General features: G+C 36.9%; 5 protein-coding genes and 1 non-coding gene across 18 annotated transcripts; 2 read left to right on the forward strand and 4 right to left on the reverse strand.

Moving 5' to 3' along the window:
- On the forward strand, nt 1–5,055 carry TRM15 (GPI-anchored adhesin-like protein, putative (DUF3741)). 5 transcript variants are annotated; one of them, NM_001340247.1, is made up of 9 exons: nt 78–154; nt 268–1,140; nt 1,592–1,784; nt 1,874–1,944; nt 2,035–3,388; nt 3,464–3,594; nt 3,703–3,889; nt 3,976–4,585; nt 4,685–5,055. In NM_001340247.1, the coding sequence occupies exons 3-9, from the start codon at nt 1,649–1,651 to the stop codon at nt 4,692–4,694; spliced, it is 2,499 nt and encodes an 832-aa protein (NP_001319831.1). In that variant the 5' UTR covers nt 78–154; nt 268–1,140; nt 1,592–1,648; the 3' UTR covers nt 4,695–5,055. The 5 variants fall into 5 exon arrangements, with proteins under 5 accessions (NP_001078339.1, NP_191954.3, NP_001319831.1 ...); NM_001084870.2 differs by having other exon boundaries at nt 1–1,140; nt 4,685–5,052; NM_001084869.1 differs by lacking the exon at nt 78–154 and having other exon boundaries at nt 352–1,140; nt 4,680–5,052.
- An 845-nt stretch (nt 5,056–5,900) lies between these two features.
- Nucleotides 5,901–7,426, reverse strand: AT4G03615. The gene is made up of 2 exons (NR_144061.1): nt 7,403–7,426; nt 5,901–6,163 (listed from the first exon to the last, which is right to left on the reverse strand). It is a non-coding gene; the product is annotated as an uncharacterized misc_RNA (transcript).
- Nucleotides 7,347–17,782, forward strand: CCT (RNA polymerase II transcription mediator). Of its 3 annotated transcripts, NM_001340251.1 has the most exons (14): nt 7,347–8,015; nt 8,714–8,765; nt 8,869–9,022; nt 9,106–9,165; nt 9,380–9,485; nt 9,851–9,919; nt 10,024–10,077; nt 10,197–10,301; nt 10,441–10,587; nt 10,671–11,015; nt 11,098–13,415; nt 13,513–16,122; nt 16,269–16,581; nt 16,684–17,503. In NM_001340251.1, exons 3-14 carry the CDS (start codon nt 8,898–8,900, stop codon nt 17,137–17,139), a joined length of 6,708 nt encoding a protein of 2,235 aa, NP_001329124.1. In that variant the 5' UTR covers nt 7,347–8,015; nt 8,714–8,765; nt 8,869–8,897; the 3' UTR covers nt 17,140–17,503. The 3 variants fall into 3 exon arrangements, with proteins under 3 accessions (NP_001329124.1, NP_001329123.1, NP_001319832.1); NM_001340250.1 differs by having other exon boundaries at nt 8,714–9,022; NM_001340249.1 differs by lacking the exon at nt 7,347–8,015 and having other exon boundaries at nt 8,723–9,022; nt 16,684–17,782.
- Nucleotides 17,473–20,170, reverse strand: ROPGEF3 (RHO guanyl-nucleotide exchange factor 3). 4 transcript variants are annotated; one of them, NM_001125431.2, is made up of 8 exons: nt 19,967–20,170; nt 19,258–19,626; nt 19,056–19,172; nt 18,813–18,967; nt 18,656–18,730; nt 18,261–18,560; nt 17,826–18,170; nt 17,473–17,738 (listed from the first exon to the last, which is right to left on the reverse strand). In NM_001125431.2, exons 2-8 carry the CDS (start codon nt 19,565–19,567, stop codon nt 17,619–17,621), a joined length of 1,422 nt encoding a protein of 473 aa, NP_001118903.1. In that variant the 5' UTR covers nt 19,568–19,626; nt 19,967–20,170; the 3' UTR covers nt 17,473–17,618. The 4 variants fall into 4 exon arrangements, with proteins under 4 accessions (NP_001118903.1, NP_191956.2, NP_001328183.1 ...); NM_116271.3 differs by having other exon boundaries at nt 17,554–17,738; nt 17,826–18,560; NM_001340253.1 differs by lacking the exon at nt 19,967–20,170 and having other exon boundaries at nt 17,590–17,738; nt 19,258–19,758.
- A 1,070-nt stretch (nt 20,171–21,240) lies between these two features.
- AT4G00467 (Calcium-dependent lipid-binding (CaLB domain) family protein) lies at nt 21,241–22,549 on the reverse strand (the record flags this gene model as incomplete). 2 transcript variants are annotated; one of them, NM_001340254.1, is made up of 6 exons in its annotated part: nt 21,241–21,415; nt 21,527–21,698; nt 21,875–22,010; nt 22,107–22,245; nt 22,335–22,400; nt 22,483–22,549. In NM_001340254.1, the coding sequence occupies 5 exons, from the start codon at nt 22,547–22,549 to the stop codon at nt 21,540–21,542; spliced, it is 567 nt and encodes a 188-aa protein (NP_001328185.1). The 2 variants fall into 2 exon arrangements, with proteins under 2 accessions (NP_001328185.1, NP_001118904.1); NM_001125432.1 differs by having other exon boundaries at nt 21,319–21,415; nt 21,595–21,698.
- Nucleotides 22,550–23,284: 735 nt separating this feature from the next.
- ATMYC1 (basic helix-loop-helix (bHLH) DNA-binding superfamily protein) lies at nt 23,285–26,399 on the reverse strand. 3 transcript variants are annotated; one of them, NM_001160722.2, is made up of 9 exons: nt 26,009–26,254; nt 25,595–25,882; nt 25,158–25,254; nt 25,018–25,032; nt 24,817–24,873; nt 24,227–24,715; nt 23,738–24,148; nt 23,593–23,653; nt 23,285–23,514 (listed from the first exon to the last, which is right to left on the reverse strand). In NM_001160722.2, exons 1-9 carry the CDS (start codon nt 26,155–26,157, stop codon nt 23,339–23,341), a joined length of 1,743 nt encoding a protein of 580 aa, NP_001154194.1. In that variant the 5' UTR covers nt 26,158–26,254; the 3' UTR covers nt 23,285–23,338. The 3 variants fall into 3 exon arrangements, with proteins under 3 accessions (NP_001154194.1, NP_191957.2, NP_001329692.1); NM_116272.4 differs by having other exon boundaries at nt 23,321–23,653; nt 26,009–26,399; NM_001340255.1 differs by lacking the exons at nt 23,285–23,514; nt 23,593–23,653 and having other exon boundaries at nt 23,707–24,148; nt 26,009–26,290.
- Nucleotides 26,400–27,264: the final 865 nt, after the last annotated feature.

Here is a 27,264-nt window from a genome sequence, read left to right on the forward strand (position 1 = left end):
TTTTTCCTCTAAACGTTACAATTTGACCCCTATATTTTCACTTTTATTCATACAAGCCCATTTTGTTTTTCTCTCTGCTTTCATGCTCGCAGACAACAATCCTCGTCACTGCCATGTCTCAAATTCAGAGCTTTGAGAGATCAATTATTTACCGGTGAGGCTAATGATGAAGGCTGTTGAAAAAATCTCTGCAAAATACTTTTCTTCCATGTAAAGCTTCTAACTTTTTCTCTCTCTCTCTCTCTCTCTCCTCTGTTGTTTCTGTAGAGAGGAATAGAAGATGATGGGCCCATTTTCCAACTGTGATTGTTCTCTTTATATTTCTTTCTCCTGTGGAGGCTAGCAAAGGCCACGACGTTGTGGTTGTCAAATTGGCATAAAGTTTTCCACTTTTTTACTCTGATTTTTTCTCCCATTTCTCTCTCACTTTTTCTTTGCCTTTGCCCAATTCAGAGAACTAATGGCTTTGTCGGTCATCGATAGATAAACAAAATTTAATCTTTATCTCTCTCTTTCTCTTGTTTGTCAAAAGATGCCCACCAACACAGAAATGAGGAAAAAAAGATCTCTTTTTTATTTGAATGTTGAACAGTAAGAAGAAGGTTTATTCTATTCTATTGGGTTGGGTTGTTCATCAACTTTGGAAATTTAAAGATGCATTTTTTATGATCCTTTTTTCTCCGCCTTTGTTGTTGATTTGATCGTGTATGATTACGGAAGCTTGGGGGGGTTTTTATCAGACAGAACCTGGAAAAGTTGTCAGATGAAACAATGTGGCTTGGAGATTGGATCATCAACTTTTCCTCTGTTTTCAACTTTATAAGCTATCATTTTGCTTAATCTTCTTCATTCTCTTCTCTCGGCCTTGGCTTTGAAGAAATCTCAATTTTCTTCTTCTTCTTCTTCTACCGTTTTGTCCGGCGATCAGAGCTGGTTCAGGAGAAACCTTAAGTCTTGGTATCAAAAGAAAGAAAGTTTTGGAATTTACCTCTGCTGCTGCAACTTGCAACACTTTTTTTATATATATTGGATTTTTCTATGGCTTTGCTCAAACGTAAGCAAAGCAGATGAAATCTAGCTACAATCGCTGTTGCCCTTGTATGAAGTTTGGAATTTAAGGAATTCAGGAGAATCTAAGAGGTACTTTCTTGTACTTTCCTCTTCTGTCTTTTTCCAATAGGGAAAGGTATCTTATTTGCTCCATTAGTCTGTATCTCTCAGGCTTTGTGTTCTCTTAGTTCTCCTTAATCTTTGCCTTATTAGTTGAACAAGTAAGCAAATTATAAAAGGAGTTTGCTTTAGGGAACTGGTAGAGGATCCTTTACTTCTTACTTGTTATCTTAATTTATTTCTCAAGAATTCCATTGCAGTGTTTAGGAAGGCTAATTCTTTCTTCTCTTTTTAAGTACTCCTAAGCGTGGAAATTTTTTGGTCTTGTTCTCTTGTTGTTTGTTACTCAAGGATCTGAGATTGTTGTCCATAAGTAGAATTTACCGGAGTTGTAATTTCTATATCTGAAACTCATTATTGTACCGTTGTGTGTGGTGTGTCTTATAGTTTGCTGCTTAATAGTTTTCTTGTTCTTCTTCAGCATTTCTAAAGGGGCAACGTTATAGAAGGTTAGGAAGGAGCATTTGTATAGAAAGTCATGGCGAAGAAAACACAACGTCGTGCTGCTGCTCGACAGGAGAGGGAACAGTTAGGGTGCATGTGGGGATTTATGAATATGTTTAGTTTCCGCCATGGACCACTGGCTCACAAGCTGCTTCTCGACCAAAAGCATGGTAACAACCTTCTCAAGTCTCTGGCATCTTTGGTTTTGCATTAATCGTGAAAGACTTCTTTTGGCTGATAGTTATGTTGATTGTTCCAGCTTCTGGAAATCCTAAGAACAATGAGCTTAACAAGTCCAAATTCCGCGAAAAGGATGCTCAAGAAACCCATGTAAGCTTTTAAACTTATTGGGAACATCCTTAACTCTTTTTCTATTGTCTTAAGAGTCTCCTGTGGATTAATTCCTTGAACTGTTTAAAGGTTGGTGAAGAACGCAATATCACGATAACGATTATAAAGCCAAGTGTGAAGAAGCTTATAGCAGAAGAGTTGTCCATTGACAAGGAAATCAAGAAGCAGAGGGAGAATGCTGAAGCAGGACAGTTGTCAGACTCTGAACTTGAAGGAAGAAGAAGGAAAAACCAGAGGAGAAAAAACAAGACTCGCAAGAAAAGCTGCGATAATTTTAGCCATATGAACTTAGTTGACAGTGAAGAGCCTCTAGTTCAACGCAGAAATCGTAGGTCTGCAAGGAGTGTTGACATTGATAATATGATTGAAGAGTTCTATTCTGAAATTCATCGCAGAAGTACAAGCCATGCAAAGAATGACGAAGATTACAAAGAAAAACTGAGGGAGTTGGTCAAGTTTTTAATCAGTCAGAAGCTTTTACATGGGAACCGTCCCAGAGGAAATAGTGAAATACTTACATCTAAGGATTTGATGGAAGTGTTTCAAATTCTGGGATCAGATGAAGAATTGTTTCTCAAACTTCTGCAAGATCCAGAGATACTTGTGCCTAGGGAGAAAGGAGCAGAAAGCTTGAGTTTGGTTGAGTCAGAACAATCTTCTCTTGCTGATAAGAAATGGTCTAGCTTTTTCAGGAGAAAAGATGAACCACAAGAAGAATGTGAAGCTTCAGATAGGATTTTCATTCTGAAGCCAAGATCAGCTAGCTTTTCAAGTCCGGACATAGGAAATAGTCGTGGTTCGTCACCTGATTCTCATTTGATGGGAAACAAATTGCAGAACGAGAGAAACAGTTCACATTACTTTCTTTCTGAGATCAAGAGGAAACTAAAACATGCAATCAAAAAGGAGCAACCGGCCGGGGGATTTGGGGAAGGGTTTCCGAAAACTAAAGATCATTTCTTTCTCGAGCGGATGGCGAAGCCTTCAACATCTCAGAAGAAATCTCATAGTGAAGATGATAAAAAGCAAAGGGTATCCAACATTTACACAGAGGCCAAGAAACATCTGTCTGAGATGTTAAACAATGGAGATCTTGATTCGAAGTCAACGAGCAGACAGGTCCAAAGAAGCCTAGGGAGAATTCTCTCCTTTCCTGAGTACTTGTCTCCTCTAAACAGCCCAGGAAGAAGATGGGAAAAGAGCTCAACTGCTCACAAGAAGTCTGCTTCAGCGGATTTCATAAATCTTGTGAACATCAAGAAAGAAACTCATGCGAGCCAACCAGAGGAAAATACTGATATTCAGGTCTGCAATCTAAGCAAAGAACCTGATGATTCTATCCAACCAATCGCAAGTGAACCTAATGAGAAAAGTGTTGACATTGAGGATGAAACTGCTAACGAAGATAACATGTTTTCTGCAGGTAATAATATTTCTGTCTCATAGTAAGGCTCTCTGTTTTGAGTAACAATAATTTATTTTATAACCTTTCTTCCAGGTTCTGCAGATGATGTGATGATTCCCAATGAGCTAGATGAAGTTCCAGAGGAAGCAAGCTCTACATTGATTGGTGACTTATCAAAAGTTGAAGCTCAGGATGAACAGAGAGATAGTATAAACTCGAAACAGGCAAGTCATTTTGATTGACCCCTAGAACATTACCTTTTTTGTATGGACTTTAAAATGAGGAAATGGTGGAAGACTTAAATTGGTTTTGCTGCTTCTTTTTTTCTACAGACCTCTCTTGAAGAGAGCCAACCACCACTGTCTTCCTCTGTGGCCTCACCATCCCACTGTTTAGCTCAAACTGAGGAGTGCAAATCAGCTATTACTGATTTTCCGGAGTGGTCAAGCCCAATATCAGTTCTTGAGCCACTCTTCGTCGAAGATGATATAAGCCCAGCAAAAATGCGATCTCAGTCTGGTATGTAGAAAAAGATCCCAACATCTACTACTAGACTTGGATTCTAGTACTTAGTTCTTCAATATTGACTCATTTTTACAACTCAGGTGAAGCAGAGGTGCAACCGTGGTGTATCCACTTCGATGAAAAAGATCCTGCACCTACATACCGAGAAAATTCTGTGACAAGTGACAAAGAATTGGTGTTTAAGTATGTAAAAGCTGTCTTGGACGCAGTAGACTCAGACATCGAAGAGCTCTATCTAAAGGCGCAATTCTCTGACCAGCTTCTTGAACCAGCACTTATCAGCAATATACCATTCTGTCCAAACCAGCTTTGTCCTGACCATGAGCTCCTCTTTGACTGCATCAATGAAGCTCTCATGGAGTTATGCTGTTGCCCACCTTGGGCTTCGTTTGTTACACCAAGAACCAGAGTCTTCTCTACCGTCAAAAGCATCATCCATGAGGTTCAAGAAGCGGTTTACTGGCATCTCTTGCCATTGCCACTCCCTCACGCCTTGGATCAGATAGTTAGAAAAGATATGGCTAGAGCTGGAAACTGGTTAGACATCAGATGTGACATTGACTGCATTGGCTTCGAAACTAGTGAACTGATTCTCAACGAGTTACTCGAAGAGCTCATCCTCAACAATACTGAGCACTCTCTGGTTTCACCTGAGTTGAAGACGGATGGGAGCATCCTTATTCTAGAAAGGTCTTGAAAGCTGAAAACTCTTTTCTTAAAGACAAAGCCATTGTTGATACACTCTGAACATAGTCTCACTGTCACCATTGCTAATTTTTTTTAGCACAGAACCATGTAGATAGTTTGTATTACTCAGTCAGACAAAAACCTCACGGAGCTCCTGTCTGATCAGAAACTACTGAGAGGGAGAAGGAGGAAATCAGATCCTTTCAAAGACCAGACCAGAAACTGTTAGTGGTGGGGTCATCAGAGAATCACTTTCAAAGACAGTCTTCTTCCTATAGGCTATTATATAGTATATGATTTATTATTTTATTTTAGAGTGTTTGTGTGAAGATGGAGGGATGTGATAGTGTTTGTTTGAAATCGGTTTGTGTAACATTTTCAGAGTTTGACATAACAATGTATTATGGATTAGGAGTATGACAAATTCAAAGTTTTTGTTGTTCATGAAAACAAAAAGATATAAATTGGGTATGTTGATTACTAGACATGAAACTAGAAAGTTTTGTTAATAAAACCTAGGAAGAGTGTTGTAAATTGTAGTCTAACAATGGTGGGTTGATAACAGGACAGGATAAATATCAATGGAGTTTTTTTTAAGTAATAGGAAAGAAGCAGTCATAACACAAATCTGTAGAGATTTTTACTCAATGGAGAAATGAATTTTATGGATCATGATATATGTATATAAAGTTTTGGATAATGTTTTTGTAGTTGTTGCACTTTATGCCCTACTTAGTGAATAACATTTTCTTTGATGGGATATGGTTATGTGGACACAATGGACAGTACACCTGATAAAGATGGATTTTAAGAAATTAACAAAACTGAATGAATTATATACAAACTGATAAATAATAAAGGGTTTATTCTTTTTAATATAAATATATTTATTTTAATAGTTAGTAAAATTATTTCATTTTGTTTTTGTAAAAATTATGTATAACACTTATATATAAAAGATGTATAATGCAAACAATCAACATGTCACTTATATGTTCTTGTTTTAGTATTGATCCTTTGGTTACATTATTATGTGATATACAAGCTTATTCTATATGCCATTATAAATGCTTCTTGGGGGGATGCTTGTACCATTTAGTGAGTCAATCTCCGATCTAATATAACGAACTGAACGATAAAAATAATTATTATCCTTTAAATTATAGTCGTTGCTATTTAATATTTCTTACCTTCATTTTCTTATTATCTCACGTTCTTTGATTTGAATAATAAAAAGCGAATGAAAGTAATAGATAATATTAAATAATAACGGTAATTTAAATACAAAACCAATTTTTTATTTTATTTTTATTTTAACATGATTCTAAATACTGATGAAAAAAACATGAATCTAAAATACTTTCAACTATAAAATCAAGAGAATCAACTCTCTCTCAAGTGCTCACAAGATCAACACAATTACCAACCTGCAAACAACACAAACACAGTAGCATTCTCAAGCTCTGGAACATTAGGCAAAGGTCTCTCTGCTACACGAGGGTGTCGACCGACCCTTTAGCAAAAGAGATAAGGGCTTTGAAATGGTAGACGAAGAGTTGCTCAATTGCCTATCAAGTGACACTACATATCAAAGTGAAAATATATTACAAACGTCCAAAATATTACATATTTGGAGGCTTAGTTTTTGTGCCTTTCAAAAAGGCTTACATTGACAATATTGGTGATGAGCTATGTGCGTGTGCTCTCTTATGTACAACTAAAATTGAGGCAAAGGAATTAGAGGCTAAAGAGTTGGTCATGCTTTCTAGGGTATGTTATTTTTTTTACCTTAAAGCGTTTTAATGGTTTTCTTTTTTTGACACTATACATTGTTAATCTAAAAATAATTTCCGTTTTTTGATGTAGGTATTGAGACATGACACCAACCGTTATTACGAACATTTGGAACATCTTCAGGTAACTCTTCTATGTTGTACTTGTTTTTGAGCCTTTAACCAAACTCTTTTTTTGTTTTCTTTTCGCACCCAAAAAATAAACCTTCTTTTAGTGTTTGAGAAGAAATGATAAAAAGAATGAATACAAAATAATAACGATCTTAATTTAAATAGAACACGACAAATTAATTTTAACATAAGTATAAACTATACTTTCAACTATGAAAACAAAAAACATATTCGACATTAATTTCTGTTATAAACAGTTTTTAAACCATTCAAATTTTGATTTTGTATTAGTGTTGTTTTTTTGTTACCATAAAAATTCAATCTCGCATATTACATGTTGGCGATATATTAATTTACAATCCTTTGCTAAAAACAAAAAAATTTACCATTAAAAATATATTCAGCTTTATTATAATAAAATGAATGAAAGTAATAAATAATAACGATCGTAATTAAATAGAAGACGACAATTTTTTTTATTTGTTTAACATGAATCTAAATTATACTTGAGACTATAGAAACAAATAGAATTTATACAAGAAAAATGTACTTACCAAAAAAAAAAATATATATCCAAGAAAAATGTTGAAACAATTACTACATACTTTGAAGATTGATCTAAGCAAATATTGATCGGATCATAGTAATGAATTCGAAATCTAAGACCATACAAAACATGCCATAGGAAGAGCTTTAAAAATCCAAAAAGAATAAAAATCTGAAAAATCCCAAAAAAGGAAATAAAAATGGATTCACAAGACGAAACCCTTGTTGCATAGCATAGCATCCACCATCATGTCAAAACTAGTCTAATAAATAAAATACTATTTTACCCATTTAGCCCCTAGGAGCTTAGGCAAGAGAACGCAAGGACAGAATCGGAAATATAAACCAGAAAAGGTTAAGATTTTCTTACCAGAACAGTGTGTGTTAGATCGAAATTCGATCGATCAATCGCAAAAAAAAGAGAGTTTGTTGTTGTTGTTGCTTCTCTGCTTCTATTCGATTATTCTTCTTCTATTTAGTCTTTGTTTGGTGTTTGTTCTCTTCCTTCTTCTTCTTTCCTCAGAGCACACGATAACTATTTTCACATCCCAAACTACGGAATCACAAAAATCTGCAGATAAAGGAATTGTTTTTACACAGCAGAGAGAGAGAGCATTCGTTGTCCTCATTACACCAAAAAAGTGCACAAGAGAAGAGATTGAAAAAGAAAAGAGTCAAACTTTAACAAAGCCCAAGACTCTTCTTTGCTTCTTCTTCTTCTGGGCCTTGTTATTTATTGCTTCTTCTTCCTCTCTGAATCTCTCTCGCGCTCTAGATTTCCCCTTTATTGGAAAACCCTCAATTTCTATAAAGTTCCAAGCTTTGGTTCTGTTTTCGTTTACCAAATCTCTCCCTTGATTCGTCGAATCTCGTGGTTCTTCGAGTTTCTCTCATCAGGGTCGAGGTCGAATTCGCGGAATTTCCTGTCAAAACCCTAACTTTGATTCGACTCCGGATTGTGGGGTCATCTCGAGCTCCTATTGGTTAGTTTTCGATTTGAAACCCTAGCTTTTATTTATTTTATCGTACGGATTAATATTTGTTTGCGTAGTTCGATTTGGTATATTTGATGATCATGGTGATTGTTTTCTAGCTCAGAAAAGGATTTAGTTTTAGCAGATTTTTGTTTGCTTCTATCTGGATTTGTTCTTCTCTGGTATGTATGTAGCTTGACGCAGTGTGTTTTCAACTGGGAATAAATACTTCCTTCTTCGATAAAGCATCTAACTTTAATTCAGATTCTGTTTTGTGTATAGAAATATTGTTCATGATGATTATTTGTATGTACTAGAATTGTACTTCCACGCTTTCATGTTTTCTAGTTTGGTTGCTTGATTAGGGTTGGCTTATATTTACTCAAGATACTTATCATGCAAAGCTCAGAATTTCACTTTAAGTGATGTATGTTATAGATAAAGTTTCAGGCTAAATATTTGAAGAGAATGTGGAACGTATTAGGCGATTTGAACTATATGACTGTTAGAGTAAGCGTAATGAGCTCTTTTGAGCAGCTGATCTGTGATATGATTACAGACAACTAAATTTCATAGGAATATATGAGAATTAAAGCCGAGTTTCAAAACTTCTATTGCACACACAATATTGAGACTATATGTAACTTTAGTGTTTTCTTCTTCTTATTCAGTGTAAATTCAACACCAGGGGTACTTTTATGTTTCAGGGTTTACTTCCATCAATGGGGTTGCGCTGTCGCCAGTGCTAAGTTTTATGCTGTAAGGAGATATTGAAAATAAAAGTGGAAGTCCATGAAAAAGTTTCTTATGGTGCTAGACTGTGGATTGGTGCTTAGAGTTTATTGTGGTATGTTGATGTCAGAACCAGTATGCTGGATATAGTTGGGAGAAATGCAAAGGTATCATGCTGCCAACTGCACTAGTGCAGTCAACAATAGTGCTATAGGTGGTGCATCCGCGAGGGACTCAGGACGAGCTGATTCCTCTTCGATTGGAAACTATTCACTAAACTCCAGGCATGTTGATAGAAAGAAGTACTTACATAGTTATTTTATATGTTGATACATTTGAAGACGTTTGAATACTTTCTTTACTGCAGGAGACCACCACCGTTGACACCCTACAAGTTGAAGTGTGAAAAGGACGGTCTGAATTCCCGGTAATTCCTCTTTCACCTTATCCCTAGTTTAGGTATTCGATAAACACAATATAGATGATTTTAAATTTTGCTGTTTTAGATTTGTAGCTTGGGATTTCATTCTTTTATCTCCGATAGGCTAAGTCCTTGGAGTACTTGTTAATGGATGAAGTTGGCACTCTTTTCCATTTTTGATTTACTTCCCTAGATGATTTATACTTTTTCTCTATTGCAGATTAGGGCCGCCTGATTTTCATCCTCCAACATCAAATTCTCCCGAAGAGAATCTGACCAAAGAGTATGTTCAATTTGGATACAAGGAAACTGTTGATGGACTTAAGGTGCGATCAACTGAATTTAGCAGCTATGCTTTTAATTTTTTTGTAGTATCGTAGTTAATTATCATTGACATGTTTGCAATTAAAATAAATATCTTAGATCTTATTTTGGACCATGCCTATAGTATTTTCCTATAGATGCTCAGCAGTAAAATAAGAATAGTTTCTTACTGAGGCTGAATGTTCATTGTAGCTTGATAGGTTGTAATGATGATTTCTTCAATGTAGTCATATAAGATGCTTACAACTCAGAAAGTCTACATTATTATAAGTTTCATCTTTTCCGATGTTAGAGTTTTTAATTCCTTATTCCACTAGTTTTCGCGCATTATCTTGTAATTGAGGTTCTGAACCTTTGGCCTTTACAGGAATCCGAAGAAATTATATTGTCCCAGGTCCATACTTTCTCAAAGCCTGTTGTCCATAAGTGCAAAGAGGTACGGTACTAGAAATTATAGACAATGTTGTCTCCCTTATTTGTGATCTCTATTGGAGTTCATTTGTGTTTCACATGAAGTTAAATTCAATTTCTATCCCGCAGGCAGTCAGAAAGTGTCTTAGAGCTATCAATGAATCTCGTGCACTGAAGCGCAAGGTAATCAAGAGACTCTCAGACTCCAATCCTTTTCAATTTATCTTTTGTGCAGAGTTCAGGGTTTCGGTCCCAATCATATTGCTTATAATTCATAATCTCCCTATTCAATTAACTGGCAGGCTGGTCAGGTTTATGGGGTGCCTCTCTCTGGTTCGCTTCTATGTAAGCCTGGATTTCCAGAACAAAGGTCATGTGGGGAGGAGACAAAGAAAAGATGGATCGAGGTACCTGGCCTTTTATTATGCTTATCTAAACTTCTTAACAATTCTCCTCTGATCCATGTTTGTTGCTGACTCGTGGCATAACTGCCATATATTCTTAAAGAAGAATACTTAACTCATTCTTGCTCTCATTTTTTCACAGAGTTTATCACAACAGCACAAACGATTGCGCTCTTTGGCTGATAACATTCCTGGATATAGGAGAAAAACCTTATTTGAAGTCCTTATAAGGAACAATGTCCCACTATTGAGAGCTACTTGGTTTATAAAAGTGACTTATCTCAATCAGGTACATTGTTGGGCAATAAATTGGTATCTCTAATTGATTTCTCTAGGTGTTGGAGGATATCAAGTTTTGCTTATAATTTGCAGGTGCGACCTAGTCCTGCTGCTATTTCTTCAGGAACACCTGACAAGACACAAGCTTCTCGGTGTGAGCAATGGACAAAAGATGTTATTGAATATTTGCAATACCTCTTGGATGAACTTTTGTCACGGAATAGCTCATTTCCTGCTCAGCAAACTAGAGATAGGTCACCACAGATGCTTTATACAGGATCAATGCAAAAGAATAGTCCAGCATCAACAAGCCTTTACGGCGAGGAAACATCTCTACATTTTAAATGGTGGTATATGGTGCGTCTTCTACAGTGGCACCATGCTGAAGGGCTTCTTTTTCCTAATCTCATTGTTGATTGGGTTCTCAAGCTCTTACAGGTATGCTGTTAGATTAATTGACTTATTCAAGATGAATTTTCATTTCTTCAGCTTTGTGAATTTCCATTTTGCTTTACTGCAGGAAAAGGAGATCTTTGAAATTTTGCAGCTGCTACTCCCCATTGTGTATGGTGTTTTAGAGAGTATTGTTCTCTCTCAGACATATGTACAGAGTCTTGTAGCTATTGCTGTCCGTTTCATTCAGGAACCTGCTCCTGGTGGATCTGATCTTGTTGATAACTCTCGAAGAGCTTATACTCTATCTGCTCTAATTGAGATGGTTCGCTACTTGGTACTTGCTGCACCCGACACATTTGTTGCTTCAGATTTCTTTCCTCTTCCTCCTTCCGTAGCAGCATGTGGACCTAATGATGTGAGCTATACGTCAAAGGCTTATGAGAATCTGGAAAAGCTGAGAAGTAACTCTGCGGAGATTTCTGCCCAGTTTCAAGGAAGAGGAGTTCTTTCCCGGTTTGAGTTCCTTTCTTTTGATTATACCATTTCAACCATTCAAAGAAGTGCAGATGATTTGGCAAAGATAGCTAGCGCTGGTTACCCTCAACATAACGTGGCTAAAGCTGTTCAGGCCTTGGATAAAGCTTTGTCGGATGGAGATATCAGAGCTGCTTACAGTTATCTCTTTGAAGACCTTTGCAATGGAGCCGTTGATGAGGCCTGGATTACTGACGTCAGTCCATGTTTAAGATCATCCCTTAGATGGATTGGCGCTATTAGCACATCCTTTGTTTGCTCCGTTTTTTTCCTTATAGAATGGGCTACATGTGATTTTAGAGATTTCCGTGCTGGTGTGCCTAAAGATATCAAGTTCTCTGGCAGAAAAGATTGTTCTCAGGTGTATTTAGTCATTCAGCTTCTGAAGCAAAAGATTCTGGGTGGAGAATTCACAGCTCGCAAAGGAAAGAATTGTCGCAACAATTTTCTTGGTGTTTCTAAACCTAGCGGTTCGATGGATGCATTTGAAAGCCCGGGCCCATTACATGATATCATAGTCTGTTGGATTGATCAGCATGAGGTACACAAGGGAGGAGCAAAGCGCTTGCAATTACTCGTTTTTGAACTTATACGTTCTGGAATCTTTAATCCCATAGCATATGTGAGGCAACTCATAGTTAGCGGGATGATCGATGTGATTCAACCTGCTGTTGATCCTGAAAGGAGAATGAGGCACCATCGCATATTGAAACAGCTACCTGGGTGTTTTGTACATGAAACCTTAGAGGAAGCTCAACTCTTTGGAGGGGATAAGCTTTCCGAGGCTGTGAGAACTTATTCTAATGAACGGCGCCTTCTTCTTCGAGAACTGCTTGTTGAGAAAGGTAAATACTGGAATAATTTAGTTCTCTCAGATCAGAAGTCAAAGAAAATTTCCACTTCCCTTTCGTCTGTTATTTTTCCAAGGGCGTGTAATGCCAAGAGCAATAGTAAGGGACCTCGCAAACATACCAAGAGTAGTGTGGATATTAGAGAACTAAAGGAGCGCATATCAGCTCTACTGCAGTTTCCAGGTATGTCATGTGGTGTGGAAACCCCAGTGCGAGATGAATTCCAAAATAGTGTTAAGAGATCAAGTGGATCTGTGTATAGCAAGATGGATCAACCAGAAGCTACACCAGGGTGTGAAGACTGTAGAAGAGCAAAAAGACCAAAAATGAATGATGAAAAGAGCTCTTGCTATCAAGGGAATTCACCAATTGCATCAGATGAAGAAGATAACTGGTGGATCAAGAAAGGATCGAAAACTGTGGAGTCTTCTCTGAAGGTTGATCCTCAGATAGAGATAACTAAACAAGTACCACGAGGTAGGCAGAAGATGGCGCGTAAGACACAGTCGCTGGCTCAACTACAAGCTGCTAGAATTGAAGGTAGCCAGGGCGCTTCAACGAGTCATGTTTGTGATAATAAAGTAAGCTGTCCTCATCATGGCCCTGGAGTGGAAGGAGAAAATCAGAAGGTGGTTGATGTGTTTAGAACTTCCACCCCTGTGGATATGGTATCTGTTGGAAACTCTTTGAAGCAGCTACAGTTTGTTGATAAGCGATCTATTGCAGTTTGGCTTACTACTGCAGTTCGGCAACTTGTTGAAGAGCCCCAAAAGAGCAGTGTGAGAGTTGGGCAGTTCAATAGAGGTGCTCCAGTTGAGGAGAAGAACACAATTAGGTGGAAGCTTGGGGCAGACGAGCTATACTCCATATTATTTCTCTTGGATATCTCTCTTGACTTGGTTTCAGCGGTTAAATTTCTTCTTTGGTTATTGCCGAAGGCCAACAGTACCCCAAGTTTTGCCGTACAGGGTGGAAGAAACCTTGTAACTGTACCAAGGAATGTTGAAAACAACATGTGTGAAATAGGCGAGGCGATTCTAGTATCATCACTGAGAAGGTGGTTTTTACTTCCTTCAATAAGTAAACACTATTCATATATATTTTTGATTGTATTTCTAGAAATTTAATCGGTTTGTATCATTAATTTCTTTCAGGTATGAAAACATTCTACTTTCAGCTGATCTTGTTCCTGAGGCCATGACAGCTTTGATGAACCGTGCTGCATCACTTATGTCTAGTAATGGAAAAATTTCTGGATCAGCAGCCTTAGTTTATACTCGCTATATTTTGAAAAGATATGGAAGCCTCCCCAGTGTTGTGGAATGGCATAACAATTTCAAAGCAACATCCGAAAAGAAGCTACTTTCTGAACTAGATCATACGCGATCAGGAAATGGTGAGTATGGGAACCCCCTCGGGGTTCCAGCAGGAGTAGATAATCCAGATGACTATTTACGTAAAAAAATCAGCATTGGCGGTGCACGTCCTTCAAGAGTGGGTTTGAGTATGCGAGATGTTTTGCAACGACATGTTGAAGAGGCGACTCATTATCTCAAAAAACTCATTGGGACTGGTACTATGAAAGCCTCTCTCGCTGAGAAAAATGATGACGGGTATCAGGTGGCTCAACAAATTGTAGTTGGACTAATGGACTGCATTAGACAGACTGGCGGTGCAGCTCAAGAGGGTGATCCCTCTTTGGTTTCTTCTGCGGTTTCTGCGATTATAAACAGTGTAGGCCTTTCAGTGGCAAGGATTACAGATTTCTCTTTGGGAAACATTTATCAGAATCATCCTTCTGGCGTTGATTCATCTAATATTGCACGATACATTTTACGAATCCATATAACCTGTCTGTGCCTTCTTAAGGAAGCTCTTGGAGAGCGTCAAAGCCGAGTGTTTGAAATAGCACTTGCAACAGAAAGTTCCACTGCGCTTACTGGAGTTTTTGCTCCTGTGAAGGGATCACGAGGTCAGCATCAGCTATCTCCTGAATCCTATGATTCAAATGCAAACAATTCAACAATCGATATGTCGAATGGTACTGGAAAAATGGCGCTGAGCAGAGCGACAAAAATTACTGCAGCTGTATCTGCACTTGTTATAGGTTCTATCACACATGGTGTTATAACCCTTGAGAGGATTGTTGGTCTACTGAGACTAAAGGATTACTTAGATTTCGTTCAGTTTGTAAGGCGTACAAAATCGAGTTCTAATGGCAGTGCTAGATCCATGGGAGCCTCTAAAGTGGAAAGCCCTATTGAAGTGTATGTACATTGGTTCAGACTCCTTGTTGGTAACTGTAAAACTGTTTCGGAAGGGCTGGTTTTGGAGCTTGTGGGAGAATCTTCCGTGGTGGCTATATCACGCATGCAGCGTATGCTTCCGCTGAAATTGGTCTTCCCACCAGCCTATTCAATTATTGCGTTTGTTCTGTGGAGGCCTTTTGTTTCAAATAGTAACTCTAACTCCAGCGTCCATGAAGACACTCACCGCCTTTATCAGTCTTTGACAATGGCCTTCCATGATGTTATTAAGCATCTTCCTTTCCGAGACGTGTGCTTCAGAGACACCCAGGGACTTTATGAACTGATAGTTGCTGATTCCACAGATGCTGAATTTGCGTCGGTGTTTGAATCGCATGGATTGGATATGCACTTGAAATCTGTGGCCTTTGCTCCTCTTCGAGCGCGTCTTTTCTTAAATTCCCTAATTGATTGTAAGGTGCCATCCTCTGGTTATTCCCATGAAGGAGTTAGTGAAGCAAAAAACCGACATCAGGGAAATGGAACAAAGCTTGTGGACAAGCTTGTATCTGTATTAGATTGCCTGCAGCCTGCAAAATTTCACTGGCAGTGGGTTGAACTCAGGCTGCTTCTAAACGAGCAAGCACTTGCTGAGAAACTCGAAAATCATGATATGCCTTTGACAGATGCAATACGATCTTCCTGTCCTACCTCTGAGAAGCCTGATGCCTCTGAGAATGAGAAAAATTTCATTCAAATCCTCCTCACAAGGTTATTGGTTAGACCTGATGCGGTCCCTCTTTTCTCAGAAGTGGTTCATCTCTTCGGTAGATCGGTTGAGGATTCAATGTTGAAGCAAGCTGAATGGTTTCTAGCAGGCCAAGATGTTCTTTTTGGACGAAAAACAATCAGACAAAAACTGATTATTGTAGGTGAAAGCAAAGGACTCCCCACGAAACCTCAGTTTTGGAAACCTTGGGGTTGGTGCAACAGCTCTAGTTCCGATCATATTACAGCAAACAAGGCAGGGAAGAAAAGGAAGTTTGAAATTACTTCTATCGAAGAAGGGGAAGTGATTGAGGAAGGTTCAGGTTCAAGAAAGGTATTATTACCCCGGGTATTGGATGAGAATAGTCCCAGTGTTGGCTATGGGATTACAACTGAGAGGGCTTTTGTTCAGCTAGTGCTTCCATGCATAGACCAAAGCTCTGATGAGTCTCGAAGTACCTTTGTGAATGAGTTGGTAAGACAGTTTAGCAATATTGAGCAGCAATTAAGTTCAGTTACCAACCGCAGTACAACAAGCAACAAGCAAATGGGAACTGCTTCTTCTGGGTCTGAGATTTCATCAAATAAAGGAAGTACCCGGAAGGGCCTTCGCGGTGGTAGCCCTAGTTTGGCAAGAAGATCCTCAGCCAATACTACTGACACTTCGCCGCCGCCTTCCCCTGCTGCTTTGAGAGCTTCTATGTCTTTGCGGTTGCAATTTCTTCTAAGATTACTGCCTGTCATCTGCGGGTACTGATTCTCTTCCATCTTCTTTTTCCCCATTCCGTTTAGCAGGATTTGTTGAAAAGTCAAATGAAATGGCTCTTCCATGCAGTATTATCGAATGAAACTATTAAAGCCTGAGTTATCTTTTTGTATGGCAATTTATTTTTCAGGGAACCTTCATTTAAGAACACCAGACATGCACTTGCGTCTACAATAGTTCGTCTACTTGGAAGCAGAGTAGTTTATGAAGATTATGCTGTATGTTCTCCTCGTAGTGAGCTATCAAAGGCAGAAACAGAATCAACAATAGATCCTTCTTCCATGGCAGATCTCTCTAGTGAAGTCTTATTTGACCGGTTACTGTTTGTACTCCATGGGCTGTTAAGCAATCACCAGCCAAAATGGCTAAAGCCAAGGCCTTCCTCTAATGAATCATCCAAAGACTTTACCTTGTTTGATCGCGATGCAGCAGAGAGCTTACAGGTTTGTCAACAAATTTTAAAAAATCCTTAAAAGTCTGTCTTCTTGGCTGCAAAGTACGATTCTTGAAGTTTTTTTGTTTTTTTTGGTTGTCAATTAATGCAGAATGAGCTTTCGCGGATGCAGTTACCAGACACCATTAGATGGCGGATCCAAGCAGCGATGCCAATCCTCCTTCCTTCTCTACGCTGTTCTCTCTCATGCCAGCCTCATTCTGTTCCGCCAACCGCACTCACACTTGTTCAGCCCTCTGGATCTACTGCTGCTGCTGGAACCAATCAAAGAAACTCCCCTGCCATATCGAAAAGTGGAACTGCAGCAGCACAAGGGAAGCTGAAGCCGACAATGTTGGCACCACATCAACAACAAGAAGCAGACAACACGGATGTGGTTGACCCGTGGACGCTCCTCGAAGATGGGACAAGTTCAGGTCTATCAAGCAGCAACGCTTCAAATAGCAGCGACATGGCCAACCTTCGAGCCACCTGTTGGCTGAAAGGTGCAGTCAGGGTCAGACGGACTGATCTAACTTACGTTGGTTCAGTAGACGACGACAGCTGAATTACTCTACTGTTTCATAGTTTTTTGATGATCATGAGAGCTCTGGAAAAGAAAGGAGCAAAAAGCTTGGATCTTCGGGTGCCTTAGACTGTACTATCATTTATTGAGGGGCTCATGAAGAAGCAAGTCGTAATGAAAGATCTCCAATGAGTCTCTGTTGTGGCTTCTTCAGATCTTTGTATTTTAATTACTAACCCTTTTTGCTTTTTTGGTCATATCCCCCGGACCCATACTGGTTCGGAACCCTGTTGTATATATAGGGAATTCGAAATTAATTGTCTCAGTTTCTTGTTCCATTATTATTTATCCACTAAATTCACTGTTATCATTCCCCTGAATTTTTATATTGATGAACACTTTAGTCTCTCTTTTTGCTCTTAGCTATGTATATCTTTTCAAGGATCTTACATTTGATTTTACTTTACAAGAGAGGGAAACAGAAACATAGAACTCTTGTCAAAAGTCTAGTACGTACAACTTTATTCACTACCTCTCATGGTTTTGTCTACATAGAGAACATCATCAATCCAAGCAACTATGTTAAAAGCTAAACCTTCAAGTACTCTTGAGTAGCTCTCCAACACAGCTTTTCCAACATCCTGCAAACCAAAAAGCACAACACTTTTTAAGTAATTACTATAGTGTACTATCAAATTCAATGAGACACTCTATTCTTCAGTTTTTACCTTATTGTACTGAATCTTGCATATATCTAATGATGTCTGAGACAATTCTGGATAACGCTGTTTCAAACAGAAGAGGAGAGTCTCAGCTCTCTCAGCCATAACATAGTTCTTGTCTGTTCTCTCTGTAGTTGACATAAGATCTTTCACCATGTTCCATGAGTTCTTGGAGTTACTAAGACAAGATTTGCGTCTCCATGTGTACATCGAAGCTTCTACTCTATCTGCTAACTGAACAGCTTCATGTTCGGAAGATATGTTCAGACAATCTAAGAGTTGCTCTGGGAAAAACCGACCAGAACCACTCATGTAACGGTAAATTGAATCTCCAACACTGCTTTTACCACACTGCATGTAGAGATTGTACATCCATAATTAGACTCAAAACTTCAAAATTCCTAGTAGGTATGAATGAATGAAGGTAACAAAAAAAAAAACCTTTGGAAGAGTTGTCATGTAAGAGTCTGGAATCTCCATTTCACTGAGAATGCTACTGTTGATAGCCATTGCAGCTTTATGAATCTGATTGGTACTTTCTCTCTTGTTCTTGAGTTGTTTTCTGGCTTTATCTGACAAACCTTCTGATGGTACTAGAGGAACTGGTAACCACCATTTCTCTTCTTTCCTTTGTACTATAACTTTCCTGAATGATCCAGTCGAAGAACGAGCTGATTTCATCGATAAACTTCCTTCTTCTGCATACCAAAACTCTGTGTTCTGAAAACTATCCAATGCTTCCTGTAACAAACAAGGATCAAAAACAGATGTAACCATGTATGATTCATAATCAGACCGAGAATAGTCATATACATTTTTCGGATAATATATGTTACCATAAGCATTGAATCTAGCTTTCTCAATGCAGGCAAGTTGATATAGATATCTGCTCTTGGTCTACTCTCCATCACCTGAACAACTCACCAACAAAGTTTTCATTTTTCCAATTTTTGTCTTTCAGTTTTCATACAAAATATTTGACAAGTTACTTACCTCAACAGTAGCTCCATTGCTTAGATTCTGACATCTAGGGATGAATTCGACAATGTAATCGCATACAGATAAAAGACAATTCATTTCTCTCTTCCACAATGCTCTCTTCTCTGTTTCTAACGGCTCTAACCTCAGATTCTGTCCAAACACTGTAGCTGCAAACATTATCAAATGAAGTATCATTTTTACAGTTGTCTAAAACAAGAGCATAGGCTCTATGTGAATGATGCTTAATGGCTTTACCATAAAGATTGGTAATTGCGTTTGAGATAGTCACTGCAGTGCAAACTCCTTTACCACTCCCTGACATATCTTCTCCAAGTAGAAGCTTAGCGAATCTTTCCTTCATTGTCTCAAGTTCTGCACAAACCCTAGAACACATGAGACATTTAAAAAAAGCAGTAGAAGAAAACAGAGAAGAAAGAAAGAGAGAAAACTACAGTACCTGGTTCAGAAATTTCTTGGACTACAAGACATTCATTTGATTGCATCTCTAAACCAGAGAGACATTTGGAGCTCTTAGATTCAGTAAGGACAGGCCAGTTACAAGGAGAAGCTTCACTACAGAAGCTGTTGGTTTCATCTATCTGGTCTGAAAACCCTGAAGTGGTCTCTGAACAAGTTCGAGGGTAAACAAAGGAATCTATGCTCATCGTCGAGTAAACCGGAGTTTCTACTGCTGATTGATCATTTTGGTCAATGGATCTAGGTGATTGATGATCGTCGTTTTCATCTGGATTCGATAAATTCTCCATCTTTAAAATCTTAAAACACTCCTTAAAGGTCTGTTTTTTTTGTTCTTGCTCTGTTTCTTCTGAAGAAATAACACAAAAAAAATGTAGATATAGCAAAAAGCTTTGGAATTGTGATAATCAAGAAACTTTAGAAATTTGAAAGCGGGAGGTTTTTGGATAGTGAAATTTCTTAGTTCCAAAGAACAATAAAGCAAGAAAGCAGAAAGCAGAAAAAAAGAACCATAAAAATCAGATCAAATGACTATAAAAATCGCAATTTTATTGAAAATTTCACCGGAATTCAAAAAAAAAGTAAGTAAGTAACGATCAAGAACTAAGAGAAAGTCTGAAACTTTAAATTTGAAAGGAAAAGAACGTTAAAGTTAAAATCAAAGCAACGGTCTTTATTTAATATCATACCTTTAAAGCTTCTTCTTGAATTTGAAACGTACGTTTAAAGCAAAAAATTTGAACGTTAATAAAAAAACCAAATTCCCTCCGGTTGAATCGAAATCGTTCTTTAAGCCGGCGACCGGAAAATGGAGTAAATGTGGACCGTCCGATGAAAGGAAGGTAGACTGATCGTACGATCCAGACGATGAATTGAAGTGACTTTTCCTTGGCTTCAACAAGTGTTTTTGGTTCTATGAGAAATCATACAAATACCTCTTTAACACCTATTTGTCTATTTGGCTACTATACTTTATCATTTTCTTGTTGGCTTAAAATATAGACTATAGTTTTCAATCAGAATTTTTCATTTTGATTATTGGATCCCTCCACACCCACAAATAAATTATTAGCTCCAATGGGAAATTATACATATGTTTAGTTATTGATGATTGCACATTCGACCAATGATCAATTTATATATATTTTCTTTTCACTTTTACGAATTTAGACATCTAATGTAAATTTAGAATTATAATTTGTTGAACCCCATATATGTATTCAATTATATGAAAATATCTTTGATTGAAGATGAGATGTGGGTGAATGTTCAATGTATATATCATCCCTTGACCTTTATATTTTTAAGAAGTAATCTTTGGTCGGTCTATAGTAACACCTCCATTGGGAATTTTATTTTAATTCTATGTGTCAACCGTTTATTAAATTAGACCAATTATCACATGGTTGGAGATTGGCTTATCCCCATGTAGCCTACACGATGAACCGCAACTCATAATAGGTTAATATTTATATTAGTGTAATGTATTATGGTTTCAATTTGAGTTGTATAGTTATAATTTAGTTTAGCACATGATAAGTTAATGTAATGGAGAAGACAAGTATATATTTGCATGGTTCGTGCGTTAGACAGACGTGCGTCCCATTTTCTCGTTGTACACGCATTTTACGCATTTACTTAATCTATGGGTCATTATTTTAGTGTACTATGGACTATGATATTATACAATATTAATAAGTTTCAACATATACACCTTTATTTACTTGTTGAGATATGTTCCATATACTTATATTTTAAAAATAAACTTAATATAAGTATGTCTAACATATTCAACAAATTTTAGTTAATAGAAAGTGAACTAAGGAGTATAGACAATGCATACATATAACTAGGTAGCAAAAAATTAGTAATTATATGGGTTGAAAAATTAAATGAAAGTAAGAAAAATGTTACATCAAAAGATATAAATGTAGACCATTCATTACATTAAAAGATTGAAGGTGAAAAAGATTAAAGTCATCAACAGTTTCGTATTCTTGCCCATCACGATACCGTGAAAGGGTTGATCGAGAAACCCTAGCTACGAATAAGGAGTAAGGCATTTCTTATAGTCGACGAAACAATAAAGTAGTTTTGCATTGATGAGACATTGCCTTCTTGCCCATGCAGCTATAAACCTAAAATGTTTGCACAAACTTAGAAATCAAATAAATGTCATCGCTTTCCTTGACAGGCCCGAACCATAGAAAATTATTGGAAACAAAATTTAATAGAGTTTTGATGCTAACCCTTTTAATCATTTTAGTTCTCTTTTAGTTGATATTGTTTTGTTTTCCGAAAGCAATAGAGCAGAAACCTTAGTAATGGGAGTTTCATCAGATTCTGAATTGGAGAAATCATTAGTTCTTCACTGTTTTTGGCCTCCATCTTCAGCTCCCATGCTTTCCTCTGCAATTTATCCTACAAAAATAAATAAATTTTCTTGAGAAATTTTGAGATTATATGTTATTGTCGATGTTCTTGAATATTTCAATGTGCTCAAACACCAAAAAGTACTAGTAAAAAGATGAACCTAAGATTAATAAGTCTCCACAAAGATTCTCATGAAATTCTAGGATAGTTACCGAGTTACTTACTGTTGCAATGAATCTCAATCCGACTTTTAGTTCACCTTTAAAAGTATCGTCCTCAAGAACAACATTGTATGGAGCTGGTTTTATTTCAATGTATCCTCTGTCACGCCCTTCGGTTATTATGCCTCCGAGATGAATTCTGTACCAAAAAGAGTCACAAACAAAAGGATGGTACTATATGTGATATTGCTAATGCTAAACCACATTAACTTCAGTTTCTGCAAGCAAAACTTACATGGTTTCACCGACAAATCCACCATCATTGAAGAGCTCTTTGTCCAAGATTCTTAATTTGATATAGGTCAGTTTCTTCCATTGAGACATCGGGAAATCGAAAACAAACTTTTGGTTCCACAATGCATTGTCATTATCACCTTTTTTCATAAAAGAGCCAAAAATGTTTTCTAATATACATTTGGCTAAGAGGAAAAACAAAATTACTAAAGAGTAACAAAACTTGAACCTTTTGACATTTTGCTACGGTATTCCTTTGTCCCACATTGTAAGAGCACATAATACACAGGAGTTCCTACAAACCAAAATGATTAAAAATAACGATTTTAGTTTGATATATAACATATATGAAGAAGGTTTTGTCTTTTCATAATCACCGATAAAATTTGTGTGTGTGATTCCATGAGCATCAATGAGAAATACTTCCAATATCCCTCTCTTCATATGTGACATCCAAGAAAATCAAATACTCAAAAGACTTTAAGAAATTAAGAAGTAGTGTATGGTAATTAGCGTGAAGGCTGCATCAATTGGAGATATATAATGCAAGTGAAACAATCAAATTTTATAACGCACCATAACATTTACTACTTCTTTGGAGGCTCTATGAGTTACAAGAGAACACCATTAATTATGCATTCAAGAAAGAATCAACAGTTTTCAATAAATACCTTTTCAAGTTACATTATCCTCCGTTTAGTAAATATCAATCCGTTTATTTAAGGATTTAGAAAGAAACTGAAGCACAGAATCACACATGACGACCTAAACGAAGCATAATATCAAGAGGTTGAGGCTACGAGACAAGTTTAGGGCTTTTGGCGAGCGCTAGCTTTTCTAATCAAACGGGTTTAATACGGCCCAAAAGCCCACTAAACCTAATAGCCTATGAGGACCAAATCAATTACTTGAGGTTTAAGGTACAACTTATTATGATAATGTCGGCAGAAAAATTGCATTAGTAACTTTAACAAATCCCACATCGGAAACATATGGAAATTTTAGCTAGTATATAAGACAGATTTAGTTCAAGCATTAGTAACCAATTGGCTTTGAGGTGGATAAAGCTCATTAGCTTTCCCATGAGATCATGATCCTTGACCCAATAGGGTTCATTCAAATTACAATAGGATATGTATATGATCCATCCTCTTCACGGGAAAGAAGTTGAGCCAAAGCCAATTGGTTATTTTTTTCTATCAATACAAATAATATAATAGCTCAAAACAATCATTAATGAAAGATACAAATCGCCCATGAATTATGAATAAGTATAGATCTTGGTTTTGTAGAAGAGGAAGAGACAACGTTGTCGAAAATTCCAACCAAACTTTGGCAAACTTTACATACAAAAACCCTGAAAACTTGATGTAAAGATAATGGCACATCGCATATCGGTTCACGAAAGTCTAGATAAATATAACATTTCATCAAAAGTTTAAGAAAATATAAGAATTTTTACTAAGAAGAACATTAAAACAAATCACCAATGACTCTTCTCAGCTCTCGCTTAATCATTCCTACGGACGCAACTGCAGCCCCGCGAAACTGCATGCATAAACCCAAAAACGTTACGTGTAAGTCAAGAAAACCCAAATCTGCCTTTTCCAAACATCAGTAAGATTAATTTACCTTGGCCTTGAGATTCAATGTGAGGAACTTATTGAGCGTGTGAGATCTAACAGAGAAAGCATCCATGTGAAGATTGCTCAGAGTTTCCATGATGTCCGCAACTATGTAGTCTCTGTAAGAACATCTTACTTCGATCACAACTTCTGTTTCTTTGAGTTTAACTCTCAAATGTGTCTTATCTCTGAAAACAGTGACTTGTTCGGTTTCTCCTGAATTGTCATCGATCTTCGTGCTATCATCGTAGTTCCCTGATGTCTCTTCGATCAACACAGAGTCGTTAAGGTTCTCTGTCGTCTTTCTTTGTCTTTCTACAAAATTAACTGATCCCATACAAGATTCTAGCTCTTCTACTCTTGCCTCCAGTTCTTGCAGGTACTTGATTGTGTTGTTTAGTATCGATTCTTTATCAACCTGCACAAAGATTCAAAACAGAGTGTTGGCTTCTGAAACACAGTCTTGTCTCTAAGGATTTAGAAAAAGAGTTATTACCTCGTTGACAGTGGGAACCATAGTTCTAAGGACACTGAACTTTTCGTTCTCTTTTCTTCTATCTGAAGGATCATCTTGATTCAGACCAGAGTTCTGACTTGGGAACATTCTCTTTGTGTGCATCAAAGGGACATCATGCAATATCTTCCGCAACACATTCTGTGACTTTTTTTTCTGAACAAAACCCGAGACTTGCTGCTCACATTGCTTCCACCGCAAGAAACTTGAGCCAGGTTCAGAAGTAACAATATTTGGCTGACGATGACGAATGTTCTTATCGTTCTTACCTGATCTATCTGCGGAGTAGTTGAGTACTGTTGAAATGGTTCTTTTGTAATGCAAGTCTTCATCAGAAATACCTAATGGAAGCTGATGCTTCTCTTCACTGATCTTAATCTCCATCTTCTTCTCGTCATCGTTGTCTTGGTGTGCAGATATTTCCATCAAGCAAGATTTGATGTTTCGAAGCAGGTTATGGTCTTCTGAAATCTTTCATTGATCATGAACAAAATTAAACAAAGTAAGGTATATTTAATTCTTGTGAAGCAAGCAACAAAAGTAAAACTTTATATATTAAGATGGAGAGTTACCAATTCAGTGACGCCCAGCTCAATGACTCCGCCCAAGTAAGGGAAACACACAACAGTCTGGAGATAACAACACAGATACATTCTATAAATCTTCTATCCAAATTGATATATAGATAACTAAACTTTCATTTCTAACAATAAGAGAACTAAACTTTTATTTCTAACAATCAGAATCCAGTTATAACAAACATTATAACGTACCTGAATTGATGCGCTCTAAAGGAGAGAAGCCATATGAACAGTAATGAAAAGCAAAGAAGATCAAAGGAGATTTTTAGTCAGATTCGATCTTGATATATCAAGATTCAAGAAGAGGAAATTAGAAGTTTCTGAGAACTTACTCTTGCTAACAAAGAACGAGAGAAGAGCTTGTTCTCCGCATATTGAGCGTTGCAGAGCCATATGGTCTCACCCGTCGCTGAAGCTCTTCCAGGCAAACTAAAGTATATACATAAACAACCAAAAAAGCCAAAATGACAATAATTAATGATCATAAAAGAGAAAAAAAAAACTTAATCTAGGATTACTTAAAATGCAAAAGGTGAAAGTGTAACAAAAAGGAACCCCAAAGGAATAATCACTCCACTATTTACCAAATGGTTTTGGTGGTACTAAACTCTTTACCCAAAGTGATGGATGTTTCATCTTAAAATGAAAGGACATTTCTCATTACTTCTTTATTGCAAATTGGTTTTTCTATATGAATAGTTCACAAGAGCTAATATATTTTAGTGTACAAATTCATAGGAGAAGAGAGAGAGAGAGTGAGAGAACAAACCATTGTGAAGGAGAGAAGACATAGGACATGGAGACTAAATAGTACCACTCTTCATCAGAGAGGTCATCTGGTGACAGCATCATACTTGTACTGTGACAATTATCATCATCATCATTGAGATTATCATGAGTAGTACTAACAGTAGTACCACTGTCTCCTTCAAGCATAGACAAATAAAGTTTCCGAAGCTCCTTGCTTTTTTGCAACCCATATTTATAATGAGATTCATAACTCTTCTTCCTCTTCTTCATATCTCCATTGTAACATCCTTCTCCCCACTCCAAAACCCTAAATTAGTAGAACATAGTACTCATAAGTAACCCAAGATTTAAAAGAAGAGAAAATGGAAATGCAAAGATGAGAACAACAAGATCTGATAATTTTGGTACATGATGAATATTAGATTATACTTACCCAGGTTGAGTAAGTGAAGACGACCAGAAGATTGCGTAGCTCCATTGAACACTTCTTACAGCTAAAGCAAGTTGTTTTCTTAATAAGCTGTTTTGTCTTTTACTTCTTCCTGCTGCAGCTTCTACACCATCAGCCATTGTCAAAGACATATCTAGATATCGTGAAGAACTGAATTTAAAAGTATGGAACCAAAGTGATTGATAAAGAGGAGACAACCAAAAGGCAAAATTTATTAAAGAAGGGTTTGGTATTGAAGCTTTATTTCCTTTTCTTTCTTTCTTTATTGCTTTCTCTTTCTCAGCTTGGTCCTGATGGAAAGTCTTAAAAGAGTGTCTTTAAAGTTGAGTACTGTGTCTGAATTATGAGAGAGAGTGGTTGACTTGGGTCATGATCTTGGTTTTTGGAGTGACTTATCTTTATACAATACATATGGTAATAGTGTTGGATTCTATTTGGTGAAAACCAAGGTAAAATATTCTCTAAATTAGTGATGATGCTGAAAAATATTGCAAAAAGAAAGATTCAATATAGTTTTTTTGTTTCCTCCTATTCATTTAGTCAAAAGCTTGGTTATTACTACTATACTAGGTGATTGGCCAACATCATGCATGGATATGAATCATAAATTTAAGACCGATCTTTTTAACTCTTTTGGATTTGTGTTGTCTTAAATCCACTATGATGTTAGAGTTTATCGTGACACTTTTTAAAGAATACAACTTGAGATAGTTTGACCATAATGATTAATGTTTTGATGATTTCATATTATAGGTTTGGTTTGGATAGTTAATATCCAACAAGAGACAATATAAATACATGTTGATATTACATTGTACTTATAACTAATTTAGATGAATACACTTATGAAATCAACAAAGTAGAGATTCTTAGATTCTTAGTTAAACTTGTGTTGGTTTATATAAACTTAGTTACTTTTTTTTTCGTGTTAAGACATGTCGGGGTCTTATTGTCTTACAATCATTATATATTTGTATCTATCTTGTTGTGTGGAAATGGAACGTATCGACCTACATTGTTTTTTTGTGTTTTGGTAAACGTATCAAGTATCAACATACTTTAACAACCAAAAAAATTGAACTCTTTGTCTGGCTCACATCAATGAAGATGATTAATTTTTTGTTACTCGATCTTAAATATATGACAAACAGAATGTAGTTATACGTAGTTGCAAGAAAATGGAATATACTATTTGGATAGTGAAGATTCTAGTTTCTATGATAGATATAAATGCGCAT

This window comes from Arabidopsis thaliana, chromosome 4 (genome assembly GCF_000001735.4).
Source record: "Arabidopsis thaliana chromosome 4, partial sequence".
NCBI lineage: Eukaryota > Viridiplantae > Streptophyta > Magnoliopsida > Brassicales > Brassicaceae > Arabidopsis > Arabidopsis thaliana.